General features: G+C 42.0%; 2 protein-coding genes across 3 annotated transcripts in view; one reads left to right on the top strand and one right to left on the bottom strand.

The window, feature by feature from the left end:
* The window catches only part of IGF2BP1 (insulin like growth factor 2 mRNA binding protein 1), a 92,269-nt gene extending 74,932 nt beyond the window's left edge, over positions 1-17,337 (bottom strand). For both annotated transcript variants that reach the window (XM_090044684.1, XM_090044685.1), the window contains exons 1-2: positions 17,163-17,337; positions 15,730-15,790 (exon numbers count right to left, since the gene is read on the bottom strand). In XM_090044684.1, coding sequence (XP_089900810.1) covers positions 15,730-15,790; positions 17,163-17,337 — 236 coding nt within the window. The remainder of the gene's footprint in view (positions 1-15,729; positions 15,791-17,162) is intronic.
* Positions 17,321-17,832, top strand: part of GIP (gastric inhibitory polypeptide) — a 41,225-nt gene continuing 40,713 nt past the window's right edge. Inside the window, exon 1 of the mRNA XM_090044686.1 lies at positions 17,321-17,599. Coding sequence (XP_089900812.1) covers positions 17,321-17,599 — 279 coding nt within the window. The remainder of the gene's footprint in view (positions 17,600-17,832) is intronic.

Genomic DNA, 17,832 nt, shown 5'->3' with positions numbered 1-17,832 from the left:
TTATCTAGTCATGCTATTCGGCCTTTGTAATGTGCCAGCCACATTCCAGCACTGTGTAAACAACATCTTCAGAGATGTGCTAGATCAATTTGTTGTGGTCCATTTAGATAATACATATGCATTTGTCCCTAGAGTGTTGTGGACTAGCCCATTCACAGGGCTGTACAGCTATCTTGCTTGTAGTTGACTTAATCACAATGATGGCCCATTTTATTCCTGACCAGAGGTTCTCCTCCAGTAAAAAGACAGCCTAACTTTTTCTGGAACATGCCTTCAGCACCTACGGATTTCCATGAGGCATCTTTTTTGGACCAAAGGCCACTGTTTGTTCCATGTTTTTGGCAGGAACCCTTCAAATTCCTAAAGGTCATGATCTATCGTCCACAGTCCAATAGCTAGATGAACTGGGGCAATCACCTCTTGGACCAATGCTATAGTGCTTCTTCAGTCATCATCAGGATGCATTTCCCTCCTTCCTTAGGCAGAATTTGCTTCTAACAATGCAGATCACAGCTCTATACAACACAGCCCTTTTTCACAAATTACAGTTATTGTCCTCATTTGACCCTACTCTACCCAAGGCTTCCTGCATGTCCACAGCATCTGAGCTATGCATCCATTTGCATCAAGTTCAACAGAGTTGAATAAGCACTTCCAGGGGGCTAAGAACACCTACAAATATGAGATCAACAAAGTGTGGTAGTCCACATGAAACATCAGCAGTAATTTAAAGTGGCTGCAGCACATTCAGAACTACCTGCAGTCTTTCCAGAGTATCTAATAATTACCTGAGACACACTGCCTGCCAAAGGTGATAAAGTTTCACTTGTTTTCACATGTATCACAGTTAAAAATCCCACAGAGAAAGAAGCTCTTCCCAGTCCACTGAAGCCCCCGACTCCTACCTGTTACAGCTAAGAACCAGGAAGTGTCTGTGATACATAAAATCCTTAACTCAAAACTGATCTGGGAAATGCTTTGGTACTTTATATTGATTGTGAAGGATATGGACCCATTTTCTTGGTGCACGTTGTAACCAGTAAGTTATTTGGCAAAAGACAGGCACAAGGTAGTGCCAATCTCCTAAACCATTAAGCAGTTGTCCTCAGAAATGAGACCAGAGATTGTAACCTAAAAGAAAAGAGAGACCCCAATGAACAATTTTCAATCAGGCACCTAACCATCAGGGAGCCGAACAAGAGTTCAAACATACCTCTGTGCCTAGCATTTCCTACCTTTATGTGACTCTGAGCTTCAGTAACCACCCTTGGAAGCAGGGCCGTCCCTGAGGGGAACAAACAAGGGCAACCGCCCTGGGCTCCACGCTTTGGGGGGTCCCGCAGAGGTGGGTGGAGCAGTGGTGGTGTGGAGCTGGGCAGAGCAGTGGCTCCACATCCAACTGCTCGCTACCCCCTCCCCCCAACACCGCCGTCACCGCCACTGCTGATGGCAACTGCAGCTTCTTCAGGTCTGGGATCGGAGCAGGGGTGGGAGCCCGCATGGCTTGATTTGCCTGCTCAGGTTTGGGGCTTGGGTTCCTTGGAAGGAACATATTGCTCCCCATTCTCTATATGTAAGCAGCTAGACCTGAATCACATTTAGGCTCCTCCCAAGACTTTCTATGGATTGTGCAGAGATTCCAAAAACCTAATATAACCAAAGTGAATTGCCCTCCAGAGCGCAGAGCTTAATACAGGGGTACTGGAAAGCAAAAGCTTTGATAGACACCTAAGAAAGCAGTCTGAATACTGGCCTCCACTACAATACAAATAATTATGATATAGGGTTCAAGGCTGAAAGTATCTGCAGTGTCAGGAGCTGGATGACAACAAATACAAATGCAAGTAACTGTGGAAAATACGCAGAATGATTCCCAATCCTTGATACTTTTTGAGGTTTTCTTAATTGACACATGGGCATCAGAAGGTAGGTGGAGAAGGGAGTAAGAGATTAGGAAAGTTGTGAGGATGGAGAAGGATGCGTTTCAAGGCTGATCTATATATGAAGTTGCCTAAATTTAACTAAATTTTGATTTCATAGATTCAAAGAAACTAGGTCAATCCTGTGGATGCTTAAACCTTGTTTGCTGGGATTTGCTTGTATAGGTGAATAGGTAGACACAAATTAAACACAGATCAACTTAAAATGAATACAAGAGGGCCCGTCTACATGTTGTCCTATGGGGACGTAGCAATGTGCTACCATCACCATATGGTACACTATGGTGACATAGCAATCACGTGTGTCTACATGTGATCACCAGCTACGCTCCCCAGGTATAGCACACCTCTGCTATGCACATGGTGCAGCAATCGCCCATGCTGCGCTGTGCTGTAGGAACATCATGTAGATGCACCCAGAGTGTCCACAAAAAATATGGAGCAATGCAAATTTATCTATTTTCTACCCACTAAAGATAACCCCGTGCAACAGCTGAGAAAGCAGACAAGTCCCTAGGGATCAAATAAATTGTAAAAAAATCTCTAAATCTATTGAGAAGCCAGAAGTTACATTTCCTGATCTTAACACAGGGGAGAAGATCCTTTTCCTAAGACTCAAACTAAAATTGTTGAAACTGTGCATCAACCAGGGAAGCTTGAGACAAAATCTTTGGACAAATTCCATACTGTACGCCCAAGAAATATCTTTTGAAATATTTAGTGGAAAATAGTTTCTCTTTTTTTTACTAGCTTTGATTGAAAATAGATCCTAGATCTCCCTCTTATTTCCACTGGAAAAAAGAGTGGAGAAAGGAAAAAAGGAAAGGAAAAAGTGAAAGCAAGGCAAAAACAAAATAATCACAAAAACTAAAGAAATTGAGTTTGGGTTTTTCAGCAAAAAAGGACTAAAATCTCCCACAGAAAAGTTAATTTTGGTCTAAAAGCCACTCTTTATCAACCTATGCTTTAATGCAACAATTTCAGTCAGTTCCAATTTTAAAAGCTAGGCAATGACAATAAACCATTTGATAAAATATAAATCGTATTATATAAGTATTATATAAAAGTAACAACCAATGCTCTAAGCCCCCCAAAAGACTTGTTTTCAAAATAAAGCACCCCAACCAATTTCACATGAGACTCTTCCTCCTTTGAGACAAAGAATTCCTTCCCTGAAAGAACCTGTCTCCAGGAAGCATACTTGGGTCTGATCAAAATGATTTTTTTTTTTTTTTATTAGAAAGCAGTCTACATTAAACAGATACCTCGCTGCTTCACTCTAGCATGAGGACCAGAGACGGGATTTCATGACTCAGATGTATTGGCAATCCTCCCCTGGCCTTCCTCTGAGCTCCAGGCAAGCAGGGATGCTGGGAAATGGAGTCCCCTCTACCAGCTCTATTGTAATTCTGTGTTGGGTGAGACGCATGCTGGGTAACAGGATGGGGCATTAAAAACTCTGGTCTTTTCTCAGCTGGAGACATGTAACAAGATGGGTTCCATGAATGGTCTTCGTTGCAAGCCACAGGACCTAACCCTTTCAGCAAGTTTTTTTTACTGTTGTCTGTATCATTTGGTTTGCTTTAAAAAAATGCAAATTTGATGATAAGGATCTGAATCAATTTTCTGAGATACTGGGCAAAATATTCTGGTGCTGGTGGGAACTGAAATAAAGCCCTCAATGGGTGTTCTTTTGTTTAGCTATTCCAAAGAGATGGGGTTGTATTTGTGGAGCTGGTATTTTTGCATGGCTCTCTAACGTTCCTCAAAACACTCATAGGGGCAATATAAATAACTAAACATTTTTGATGCTTGAATGTTGAAATGAAGAATTGATTCGTCTTCATTAGTGTGAAGGGAATACAATGAGTTATATGTAGACCAGGACAATCTTCTTCATGTCAAGCCCTTCTCAAAAAAAAAATACTGGATACATGTATACGTTTTTATCTGGCCTAGCTACTAAGTATAACAGGGATGGCCAACCACACATCACAGGCAGCCTCTGTGTGTGGCACATGGCAAATTGAGGAAGAGGCAGGTAGCACCGCAGCAGATTGGGCAGGGAGCAGGAAGCAAAGTAGTAGATCGGGCAATTAAACCTTACATTCTTCATCATTAGAAGAGACCACTGGGCAACAGGAATGAGAGAAAAGTTGCTGATCTCTGTCCCTGCAACTTACTGTGCAGATGCAGTTGTACTCATTTTTTAAACGGAAAGTTGTCTATAGCAGGGAAAATCCTCTATGTTTTGTGTCTGTACAGCACCTAACATGGCAGGTTCCTGGTTGATGACTAAGGATCCTTGGTAGAGCAGCAGCCCAAATTATCACAAAGAATATTCACAAATTTCAGGTTTGAGGCTTTGGAGCTCTCCTGTTTCTGCCACATGGTAAACATGGCCAGTCTGCAAACTGGACAATCAGTAACTGCTATAGCTGCTTCTGTGGGGAAGGTTCAGCCATCCTAATGCAAACTTAATAAAGCTAATATGGATACAGATGCTCTCTCCTCCCCCTTAAAACTTCCCACCATTACTACACTCAGTTCAGCCCTGCCTGTCAACAACTAATGCAGACCAGCTGCTGGTGCTCTAACCACTGCATTGTCTAAGCTGGCTTGGAGTAGGGCCCAACAACACTGTGGGTGAAATACCCCCAGCCTTTCACTGGGACTGAACTAGCAGTAGAAGACAGAGAGGTTGAAGGAGGAGAGGATGAGGGAGGCCCAGTTTCCTAGGCTCTTGTCTATATAATGCCATATCCATTGACACGGCAGCAAAGGACTCTTCTACTTCTTGCCTCTTCACCTCACTAAGAGGGAAATAGCTTAGCCCAGTAGAGTCATTTAAATATTGACATTAGCACGTCACTAGCAGTATTTTTTAAATTCAATTTGCTATTTGGCAAATCCTGCACGCTATTGTCTCGATAGCTGCTCTGATTTTTTTTTTGAGATCATTCCCTTCAGATCCATGTGTGCCATAGTTCCTATTCACCTTTCCCAATTGTTCATGTGGCCTGAATGTATGTACAAAGTATATTTTGAAATTGCATGTGATCATATTTGAGGAAAACAAATATAACATTTCACTGTACAAATACACATGACAGACAGGTCTGCATGATTACCAATGCAGGATGCAGAAAACAGTATTTTATGATGTATCTGACCCATCAAGAATCAATCAAAGAGAATCATTCAATTAATCATAAGTATAAAAAAAATTATACATGATTCACCCCTCTCAGATAAAGGAGGATAAGGCAACTATGGTCTCCTCGTGTCTCTTCTATAAGCAACAGTTATCTGATAAATGGTGTTTGTTCAGCTATAAATGAAATGCTGAACAATGACTGTCATATAAAGTTATGCATTACGGCTCAGATTCAGCAAAGCATTTAAGCCTCACTTTAGCATGAGAGTAGTCCTATTAACTTCAATCGAAATACCCACCTGCTTGAAAAGAAGTACATCTGTACTTTGCTTCCAGAAGCTGAGCCTTAATGCACAACTTTATATGACAATCATTGTTAAGCATTTGATTTACACGTGAACAAAATTTCTCTGACAAAAAGTAACCTCTCCTCTCACAAAGACCCTGTGATTGAGTGATACTGTAAGCCCCATGCAGGCTCTATTACTTAAGCTATTAGGACTATAAAATAGGTGTTCTGAAAAAAACACACTGGCCACTGCTACTTGTCCCCGAGGAATGCCTGTGCCACACGCCCTCTGGCGCACAGCAGATTACCCCAGGTGTGGTAGGGGAGGCTACGGCCAGCACTGGGCTGGCCCCAGAAGCCTTACCTGTGGTCTTGGGGACTTCCTGGGGCTTCAGTAGAGGTAATCCTGCTGCTTGGAGCCTGGCCGGCAGCTGAGGCATGGCTCCAGCAGGCCAGGCTCTGGTTTTGGACGGCGTGTGCTGCCCCTGCATGTCACCTGGCTTTTTTTATTTGCACAGGGTTTTTGGACCCTGGAATCCCCCGGGGTCAAACCCTTCTCTCTTCCCCACCCCCTTGCAGCACAGAGAACACCTGAATGTGCAGTATGTGGCACTGCAGATGGATCTGCAGTGCCACATACTGCACAGCCATGCTTGTCCGAATGCGGCCACTGGGTACAGTTCTGCTTTCACTTCCCCCAACAGAAATCAAGAATAGTTCCACTGAAATCAACAACATCACAAGGGTCTTATATCAGGATTGGGCCCCTATCCGGCTTAGTTATCTTTGTCTGTCTTGAATTTTTGGACATCTGGGGATTGAACATTCAACTTTTACTGTGTAGTAATGTAAGGACTTGGTTTCATTGTGGGTTGCTGGTTGCATTTAATGTATTCCAAATGCCTGATCTTACAGCCTTTAATCATGCAAAACTAACTGAAGTCAATGGGCATTTTGCCTGATTATTGACTTCTGGCTCCAAACATTTTTTTTCTGGCACTTGTGGGTCTGAGTTATCATCCAGCTCCCACCCCACCCAAACCTGAGATGGTCCAATTTTTTGGACCAAAAATGTTTATCTGAAAGGAGCTTTTTATTCTGTGAGTTTCCAAAAAGTCTGACAAGTCTTTAGAACAGTGACTCTCATCTAGGGTGCTAGGGCACTTTAGGGTGTGTGAGACCCTATTAAGGGTACAAACACCTACACATGGTTCACAAGATGAACCCAGAGTTTTCAAACATAAATTCATAGTGTCATCCATAGTGTGGGCTTTCTGAGTTCTTTGCAACAGAAGAATTGCTCTATTACTTTTTTGTTGTAAAAAAAAAGAATATAAGCTAAGAGATGGCATTTTCCAGGGGGTGCCATGAGTTTAACAAGGTTGAGAACCACTACTTTAACAATAGCGACTGAAGTGGTAATTTGTAGACACCATGCCAAAAAAAACTAATTGCATTAACAATGTAAACCATTTTCTGGGGTCAATAAAATAGTAATCCTGTTTAAACAGCTTGAAAACATCCCCATCTTCAGATCAACAAGACTCCTACTGCATATCCCACAGAACCAGATCAGATAGATACATATGGATTGTGCCCACTGAGCCAACATTAGCCTTGTGTGGACCCCTCTTTCTTGCCACCATCAGCTTTGCCTAGTGAGACTATACTATTGCCTGAGGAACCAGGTGATTATACTGGTTGCTGACCACTACAACTATCCCTGGGTGTGGGAGAAGTTATCTTAGGAGATAGGCTGGATGCAGATGGAAAGAGTGATTTAGAAAGGAAAATAAGATGCAGTAGACAACTGCCACACACCCTGCCCTGGTTTTAAGTCCATGTGTAAAGGAATGAGTCAGAAGCTTTAGCCATGTGTAGCCCAAATGCAATAAATTTGCTTCTCTCCATGTTCCAAAAGCTTCTTGTTAGAGAGCTGCCTGATTTTTACAAAGTTTTGCATTACAACTTTGAGAGAATGGAATAAATTCTCTACCCCCTTCTTCCAACCTAGCATGTACTCCTTTGTGGTGCCTTGCAAGGGTAAGACTTAATTGGACTTAGGAGGAGTCAACTGTCCACAATAGTCTAACCCACTCTCCTAGCACTTGCTGGAGATGTACACACCTAAACACAGCTGCTGGGCTCTGGTAGGAGGGCTGCTCCCAGCTGATGAGAGAAAGGAGGGGAGGGCTCTACAGGATGTTTGTTCCTTTCAAAAGGCAACATTTCATTGAAAAGTGGAAGGGAAAGTAACAGAAGTAACATGAAAGGGTCAGCCTTTTATGTGAGGTTGGGGTAGGCTCCATCATTACTGATTTTGCCAATCTCCTACAAGGCATTTTTCTACTAACTCCGGTTAAGATAGACTCCTTTTAGGGTACAATACAGAATCTGAAGAGTTTTACAAGCTGCTCAAAGCCCTGGTTGAGGGCATATCTAAGAAGGGGAAGTAACTGTTATATTATCCATTGTGCTCAACGGACTGGGTTCCAATCACTTTTGAAAATGGAGCCTTTATGAGATGCTTCAATGGGAGCTGAATCTTTGAAAATCTGGTCCTGATCTCTCTTCAAAACTTGGCTCTAGGTTACTACTTCCCTGTGCGTCTTAGGATCTTATAATGGAGCCGATTACACAGGACTTAGGCTGTTGACTTCATAAAAGGTAACAATACTAATGGAGTGTCTTCAGAGAAACACTCGTGCTTTTCTTCCACAAATCAATTTAACTGCAAGTTGAAGTGCTGTTTACCCTCTGTGACACATCAAGACAACTCAGAACTTGCATCTCACTGCACTATCCATGGAGTCTTGCCAGCCATAAGTGGCTCCCCCTGCATGGGTTGCTGCTGCTTATATTGTATTCGTACTGAGTTTAAACTTAACCTGCTGGATTGCACTTTGAAAACCCCATCAGTATCTGGCATAGGGAAGCGTGCATTTTTTTGTTTAAAAAACCCACATTTATGCACTTTGACGAGACAACTACAGTAGCCAGAAAAGTGTGAAATTTCAGCTCTGACCACGTCATGGCTCACAAGTGTCAGTTACATTAAAATAAATGACCCATTTCCTCAAGGAGCAGAAGGGCTCGTGAGAATTTTTGAGACAAGCTCTGACTCTTCCTTTCTCTCCACCCCACTGCCTTGATCTACCCCTCTGTGCAAGAGACTGGGTTTGAATGGAAGCTGTGCCAGCATCCACAAACCTGGCTAGGCTTTTCTGGACTAGTGTTAGCCTGGCTAGGCTTTTCTGGACTAGTGCTAGCCAAAGGTATCATTTTAAGCACCCCCTGCTTCTGGTCCTCGTCTTTGCTGCATTGGCTCTGTGTGTGACTATCTCCAAAGAGCTAGCCCTCCCCCAGCTCCCAGCTCGCCTCCTGGGCAGTTGTCTCCATCAGGAATCTCCATAAAATGTCTTCCACTTTTCAGATTTTATTACAAGCCCTTTTGGAGAAGCCCCCATGTGGTGGGCTGTAAAGAAAGCTGGAGCAGGGAAAATCCATGGCAACTGCAAAGGGAGGAACAGCAGAGGGCCCAGGAGGGGATTTTCAAAGGCAGAAATAAGAAATGGAGGCAACATTTTCAGAGGCTAGGCTTAGGAAACTTAAACCCCACTAGCTTTCAGGGACACGTGGGCTCCCATGTCACAGATTAAAATGGGGCTAGAGATCCTGAGTGACTTGAGAGCTTTTTAAAAATCTTACTGTGTCCCATTCCCACCTGGACCGGTGAGGCAATGGAATCACAAGCCCGATATGCCTCACGCCTCAAAGCTTTTCTCCCAGGATAACCTGAGGAAGCCTTCCCTCAGTTGAGACACCTTGAAACAGACACTAGGAAATGGACAACAGGGATAAATTCTGCATTGGCCCTGGCTGGGAGGGTGAGGCAAAAGGAGGCTGAACTAAGTGAGTTAGGGTCCAAGCCTGCAAGGGGCTGAGTGGTCCAGCCCTGATCCAAAGCACAGCACATACAAAGTCCCACTGAAATCAGTGGGAGCACATGGGGGCTTAAATATAAACCATGTGCTTTGCTTGATCAGGAGGAAAACACTCTGTTCATTGCAGAATCAGGCCCCCCAGATACTGTGAGATACTGATCCTCTGGCTTTGTTTGGGATAAAGCTGACCTCATTTAAGGTCCAGTTTTGAAACCAATTTGGTTAAACCAATGAAAACCTCTGGGTGGACAGACACTTGCAGAAAACTGCCATGTACAAACTGAGCCTAATTTGATTAGAAATTGTCTGAAGTGTCTATAAACCAGACTTGAACCAGAATAAGAGTTTTCAGTGGGTTTAAATGTAACAGCTTAAAATACCACCTTACATCAACTTTCTCAGGTAGGCAAGTAATCACATTTCACATGGACGCTACTGAGAGGGAAACAGGCTAGAAATAAACAGTCTTTTTTGACTGGGGCTGAATTAGATCTTCTCCACTCCTAGAACTATACTGAACGTCAAAGCTGGGGCAGGGGACTAGGTAAACATCTACTGGAGAGAATAGGGGTGACAAGTCCCAATGCTAAAGTCTGTCACAACTCATCGTCCTACCGGGGAACAGAACACGCTTAGAGGCAACTCACTTCCACGTGTTCTCTGACTGAGCTCTGATTCTAAGGAGTTTCAGAAATAAACTCCCAAACAACATAAAGTGGTACCCTTTCAAGAAAACATCTATGCCTCATACTGCTTCCTAGACTAACTAGCCATAAAACTTGTAGAGACTTAACTAGCAAGTTGCACAGCCTAAAAAAAAGGGTTTCCAAGCTGGATTCACAAGAGGCTCTCACATTTATGGGGAACACCCAGAACTTTAAGGATAAAAAAAGGAGCATAAACTCCCACACTCCAGAGCATCCAATCTCTAACTCTAAGGTTAGGAAGAAACATTCCCTGTGAGCTAACTATTCCATAACTGCTTTCTGCAGAGCTACTTACACTTCCCACTGGAACAGCTAGTACTAGTCACAGTCAGAACAGGACAACAGATTAGTCACTCCTGATCTGATTCTGTAAGACAATTCCTCTCTCTCTCTCTCTGGTCCATCTCCCTCTCTTTTTAAACTTGTTTAGACTTTCCCTGTTAAGTGCTTCTTTTTAAGCTCTGTTCTTAAGGAAGATCCCCTCTGTTCATTCCTACTTTTTTTTTTTAAACCAAAAGTTGGCAGAATCAGAATTCAGACGACTCAAGGCAATGCATTAATAAAGGATCTGGCAGCATGAAGATATATAGATGTCTCACCACTTCCATTTCTGCTGCTTCTGCTTCCACAGACTATGAACTCCTTTTATCTGTTTGAAAAGTAAATACCTCAACCCAGAGACTAAAAAGAGGTCACTGGTAACATGGGGGCATTTTTTTGAGGTGCTGAAGTGATTTAGAAGCCTAAGTATTAAAGTTAAGCACCCAAGTGCCTAAGTCACCTTTGAAAATGAAACTTGGTTACTTAGTGTGTGCTGAGATTTTAACCTTAGCTAGATGAGAAAACAACTTTGATCATTTTTGTGAGTAACTTGGTCTTTAAAGGAACTTCCATCCAAAAGTTTCAGCTGTTTTCATTGCTTTTAAAGTCTCCATCACTCTCTCTAAGTTACGAGAATGAAGAATCACTGACTACTACTAAAACAGTTCCATATGCATCATTCCTTCGTCATAGCACTCTTACCAGGCTCTTGTTTGTGAAAGCAACATCTACTCACTGAGATTTTCTAAAGTTTCACAAAGGCTGTTTTGTAAAACCAATGGCATCATTAATAACACAGGGTGAAAATGTTTCTTGGTGTCACTGAGGGAGGCACCTTCCATTCATAAAGCCAGCAAACTTGTAAACTACTACTAGAGGCAGGTGGTCTCAGTTACTAACAACCACTCCCACAAGGGGACTCTTTCTGTTTCTGGAATTTCAAACACTGAGCCTAACTCATGTTATTCTTCCACAACTTCTCTTGCTTTCTGAACTCTCCCAAATCCTACTGACTGGCACATTCTGGAAAACATTAACTTCTCTGTATCTTTTGGGGGATGCTGGGTGGAACTATTTTTTTTACATGTTTATATTCTTATAGCTGTGACTTTTTAAAGGGGGATAACTCTATTATTGTTTATGTGTTTATTTATTTAATGGTTTCCGTTAAAAGGAAAAAGCAAAAGAAATCACCACTGGAGAATCTGATTCAGTCCTAAGAAATTGCTATAGATGTTGAGAACTCATTTCTCCCTCTTTCCACAAGAAATCCCACCAAACTCCAAACAAAGGGCATCTACAGATCTTCATTTCTCATTGGTTCAAAAACTTGAGACTAGAAAGCTTGCAGTGAGGTGGCAACTTCTTGTGCACATTTGCCAGTTTTAGCCCCGCCTCACAAACAGGGACTAAGCCAATTCTTTTCTAATTGTGTCTGATTGCAATTTGTTGCAGTTTTTCCTTTTTCCAGTTATATTAAAAATAATGCACATCCCAGATGATCTACATTTTGAATCTTTACTTATTACAGAAGAACACGAAACAGACAAATGATGTCTGTCCTTCATGGCTGGAATTCACCAACAGGTTTATGAATTACTTCAAGTAGGGTCCAACATACTTCTTAAAGGACCAGTTTTCTGGGTGCACATGTCCAAGTCCAAAGAAAACTATGAAGATAACCAAAATTTGATCTGAATTATTATCTTTAAATATTTACATAGCAAGGTGTTTTTTCATCTTCCTTTCTCACATATATTAATTTTCAAACCCTGGTGTAAGCAATGCTAATGCTTTCAGCAATGAAGACAGCACCTTTTAAATAAAAGCTAATTGTTTCTGTTTGAGGGGAAGCAAATAGACTGGAGAATGCATTTAAACTGAATTTGCCTCAGAATTCAGGAAGCTTTCTTAAATTAAATTAATGACTTTTTCCAACAAACTTTTGCAGACCTGAGAAAATAAAAGCTAGCAAGAGACATTTTTTCAACTAACAATTTAAAAGAAAGAAGTCACACCAGACATTCTATCACATCTTACAATATTTCGTTATGAAAGCATTAGGCATACGACTGTGTATGGATAAAATAACATATCTGAAGTGTGCACATGTATTAACTTGAAACAAAGCCTGGAAAGGGGGGAATACACCAGCTCTCAAATAAACTAGATACATATATATCCACATCAGTTTGTAACACACTAAATACGCCTGTAATTATTTTCCTACCTCTGTTTGGGGGTTTGGGACACATTTTTTTTCTAACTGGACCTGTTGTTTATGTTATCCTGACTTAAAAATATGTCCTTTTAGTTTTAAGTATATTGGCTGTTATCAGCCATATTCACGATTTCCCCCAATTACTAAGTTTCATTCTCTCTGGGCTACTCACTTCCACATTCCTCATATTTGGAATGTTTGCTTGATGGATTCACTTACTTTTTTTCCCCTCCCCCTTTATTCATTCATTCTCTCTCTCTCTCTCTTTCAAATTCTATCCCCTTAAGTCTTTTCAGTTTCAGACAGATCTACCCTCCTAAATATTTCTTAATCCAGGGGGGTTTTAACTTATTAATTTTTTTCATATAAACTTGAGTTGCCCTCTCACTAACACAGAAAGTTGCACCCTTTTAAAAAAATATTCCTAAACTTTCTATGTCCTTCTCAAAATGGCAATGAGAGACATTTTTAACCTACACAATTTTAATACAACTTCGTTTTAAAATATGAATGCCAAACAATGAAACAATATATTTACTACCCATGAACATTTTTTTCTATGTTGTGTAACATTTTTTAAATATTTCTTTAAAATAATTTCCTAATCAACATCAATAGAATAAGCAGTTTTTAAGATTTCTCAGAGAATCCTGGTAGAAGCCATTTAATTAAATTATTCTTAATGAATTTGTAACTCTTACACTTTGCACAAATGCACTCCAGCAATTCTCTCACATCTAACCCTGACACATTCTCAGTATTTTAATTCATGTTTGTTAGGGATGAGAAGAGAAGACACATTTTATAAGAAGAAAAGAAACAATCAGGAAAGAACTAACTGTGATATGCAGTTTCCTGAAATATATTAATTTCCAAAACACATCAACTTTAGTCTTATTTAGCATTTATCAGTTTTAGTTCTTCTAACAAAAGAGATCCAAGCAACAAGTCAACATTTTAGTTGTAAAACTCTCTGAAAAGCACATGAGTGAATGTGGCTTCATTTTCTAAGTTTCTATACTTCAAAGTTTGTGTCTCATCAGGTTTTTTTTTTAATTATACTAACAACTTCTGAATCCTTGTTAATCATACCTAATTAACTATTTCCTGCTCTGTATGTCCTTAGACTGGAAAATCCAGTCCCAAAACAACCAGAAAAAAAGGAAACACTTAGAAACACAGCCACTAACATCACCTCAGTCTTAGACAAAAATAATCTTATTAGATGGTGTATCATCTTTTTACTTTTTTATCTTTATTTTTTAGTTAATTTCCTAAATCTATTAACATTTTAAGGCTACATTTAGAAAACAGAAATACAAGTCTGTTTTAGGAAATCAAGACAGTGTAACTTTATCAAAAAATCAAGTGATAAATGAATGTATCCAACCTGAGAAACATCACAATCTTGTATTAATAAAGCTACTTCAAATAAAGCACTTTAAGGGAGAAAGTCAACATCAAAAATGGCTCCTGTAGCTTTAAAGAAAGCAGATAGGGGTATATATAACTATAAAAACACACCACGCCATAGAATTTAGGATCTGTATGTAATTAATTTTATTTCTCCTGTGTCTCCTTGAAATTTGCTAACTAACCTTAAGTTTGATTCCACTTATTATAAAGTTTAAATCACAATTTGTTTGAATTACACATTCAGGAAATGTTTACCTTTCAATATAATTTCTCCTTTGCTATTATTAAGAAAGTCTGAAAAAAGGTTAGGATAAATGAACTAAGAAATATCTCAAAATCTACTGTATTCACCTATTGATTTTTCTAGCAGTGCTAAGGAAAAAAAAAATCAGACTTTTTCGATTTTATTATGTTACCTTTCATACTGTAATTGCCTTTCCAATAACATTCCATTCAATTGATATTTAAACCACAGCAAGTCTTTGAACACTGTAACAAGCAATATTGATTGTCTGTATACATGAGATGGGTCTTGTTGCTAAAATATTTGATAAGAAATTATTAGTTTTTTGGTTTTGAGCTAAACCTTCTGGGTCTCATTAACCTATAACGGGTTATAGAAGATCCAGTTTTCAGCCCCTGGGCTTGAACTGGCAAATTGGTGAGAAAGTTTAAAAGCCCAACAAATGGTTCAGGCCTAGCTTTTCCCTGTAAGATGTCACTAGTGCCTTGTTGGTATATTTTGTCAGTCCTAAAGAAGGGAAAACAGGCAATAAATGATCTGTTTCACGACCTCCCTCCTGCTCTGCTGCTGAAGTAACTGCCTGATCACGTGGATGAAGTGTATTACAGATTCTGCTAGAATTCAGCGTGGACTATTTGTATCTTGGGCCAAATTTCCTGCTCCCAATGCGGTGGAGAAAATACTTTTTTTTTTTCTAAAAAGCCACTGCCATTCATTATTTGGGGATTTCTCCTCCACTGTGTGGTATGGTCCCCTAAGCTGCAAAGTATCTACATTGTAGCCAGAATAATTCCTTAACACAAGAGGATCCCTCAACAAAAGGCCAAGGGCATGAAGACGACTGTACGCTTCTTTAAAATCTAGCTGGAGAAATAGCATCCATTTAAAAACAGAAAGACTCTATTTTTCTGTTTAAAGCAAAAATAAGGCAAGTGAAATCATTACAGACCACTCAGTAAGAGTTCTCCAGTACCACCAGTTCCCTCCCTGCAATTAATTTAAAATACACTCCCTGCATGAAATATTCAAACAAGTCCTTATTTAAAAAAAAAAAAAATTACCTTATTAAATGTTATAATTGAAAAGAAAAAAGAAAAAAGGAAAAAGAAAAGTGATCAAACTAACTGGAAACTTCATAGCTTAAAAGAGAGCGAGAGAGAGAGAGAGAGAGAGAGAACTTCTGGCCTCACATGTACTGGAAACCTAAAAACAGATCTCAGTCATACACCACCTTGAGTAAACTACTGCATCATTTGTAATCATTTCTTAAAACTCACTTACAAAGTAACTTTAAAAAATAAATATAAAAAACCCCACGTAAAGATCATCAGCACTGACTCGTGCCTAGCTTGGGGCACATCTCGAGCCCCCCCAAACCTCTATATCACATCTAATTTCACATGCACGTATTTGGGCTGGTATTTTTATTTATCATTACCTTAGCTATTTTTCAACAGGGAAAAATAAAATAAATTAAAATGCTGTATTACCTTTGCTTTTTAGGAACTGAATGTTCAATCTCTAGCTGTTTTCCATGTAGCTCCACTTTCCCTAAAAACAAAATGTGTCCTTTTTTAAATCTGGGTGGGGGGTCAGAAAGACTTGGATAACATTCTCTCATGTGAAACCTTCCATTTTAATTCAAATGACGCTGGACTGCACACAAAAATACATTTTCTGGTCCTTTTGCAAGTGCACTTTATTAAATATAAAACTGGCCTCCAACTGGGAAGGACTGGGAGGGAGTGGTGTGTAGCTGCCAGGACAATGTTGCCCAGGAATATTTAATTCCTTATCCTACTGCTCTGTGTATTGAGAAGAGGCATGCTCCAGAGAAAGAAAGAAAAAAAAAAGGAATTACATTTTAAGATTAATAAAAGGGAGGCAAAAAAAATCATTTTTTCCAGGACTCCCAGGGCCACGTTTCTCATGCAAGGGCTAAAAACAATAATAATAAAATACGACTCAGGAGAAGAAATGGGCCTCCCCTTTGCAAACGGAGAGACATGCTCTGCGATCGGCTGCTTTTGGGGGGAGAAAATAGGGTGGGGGGTGTGGATTGGAGTTTGGGAGATCTTGGGAGAATCAAAAATGGATTTGCTTCCCTAGTAGTTTCTCTCTCTCTCTGAGAACAGCATGGCGACCTTCGCGCTACTACACACATCACATGCCCCAGGAAACCCAGTTTCAAATCAAAATGGCCAAGATCCAAGCCCACCACCCCTCCTGCCAATGGGACCCCGACACTCGCCAGGGCCCCACTGGCCTGGGGTGGGGAGCAGAGTGGAGGGCCAGGTGCCTGGGCACCCCAAAGGCCTGGTGCTGCTTGCAAGGGGGGAGGGGAGGCCGGCATTTGAGGGGGGGAGTGGAAGGATCGCCCACACTGGAGGAAGGGGGCAGCCCAGGGGCTGGGTGCAGGGGCTCCCATGCCGAGGAACGGGGTGCTCTCTGGGGAGGCTGCAGGCCAGGGAGGGAGGGAGGAGAGCGATCGGTCTGGCCCTTCGCCTTCCCAAGGGTTTCTTTTTTTATGAGTATTATGATTATTACGTTTCTTCTTCTTCTTCTTGTATTTCTTTTTTGGAAGGCGGGGGGGAGTGGATCGGGGAGGCCAGGTTCCTCCCGAGTGACTTGGCCAGGGGCCCTGCCCCTGCCCCTGCCCCTGCCCCGGGGGGATCCGTGCGAGGCCCTGGGAATGGACGCGGAATGGGAGGGCCGTGGCCGTTCCCGTTCAGCAGGGAGACGAACTCGGGGAACCATGAGCAGGAGGGTGGGAGGGGGCCGCGATCCCGCTCCACGCTGCCGCCGGGATCCCTTTCTTCCGTCGCGATGCTCCAGCTCCTGCTGCAGCCCCAGGAGGAGAGGGGGGCCGGGGGGAGCGGGGCTGGGGGGGTGGGGGGGAGACAGAGAGAGATAATCTGCTTACCAGAAAAAGTTTCGATGGCTTTCATGGCCCATTGCTCATCAGGGCAATCCACAAAGGCATAGCCAGATTTCACCAGGAACTGGCCACTGAAGGAGATCTTGTGGTCATTGAAGACTTTCTCCAAATCGGCTGGAGTCACGTTTTCGTTTAGGTTCCCAATGTACAGCTTGTTCATGGTGGCTCCCGGAGCTGGGGAGGGCGGTGGGGGGGCGGGGGGGCTGTCAGAGGGGAGAGGGGGGGCGGTGTGGCAGAGTGCGGGAGAAACTTTTCTGCTTTCTCTCTCTCTCGGAAGAGATGAGCGGGGTGGGGGTGGGCGGGGGGGGAGGAAAAAAGCCACCGCTCAGCCCCGGAGGGGGAAGGAGAGAAAGGAGAGGGGGAGAAGAGAGGAAAGACACGAAAAAGTTCCCAGTTCCAACTGGAGTCCACCAACTGGGGAGGCAAGTTGTGTGCTTTTCTGCCGGGGAGGGGCCGGGGGAGGGGGGGACCGAGCTGGCTCTCCTTGTTTCAGGCTCAATGGGGGGAGTTGGTTGGTTCAACTGGAATGGCGGGCTGGGGAAGTGCTGCCGCTTTTCTTTCAGCCCCCCAACTCCTTTGAGTCGCACTCATATGTCACAGGACGTTTCTTAGCCTGCCTGGCACCGCCTCTAAATAAAATCGACCTGAAAAAATG

This window comes from Crocodylus siamensis, chromosome 4 (genome assembly GCF_052110815.1).
Source record: "Crocodylus siamensis isolate JL-2025a chromosome 4, ASM5211081v1, whole genome shotgun sequence".
Classification (NCBI taxonomy): Eukaryota; Metazoa; Chordata; order Crocodylia; family Crocodylidae; genus Crocodylus; species Crocodylus siamensis.
The sequence above is the reverse complement of the archived record's forward strand: the minus strand, read 5'-3'. Positions and strand labels throughout refer to the sequence as shown.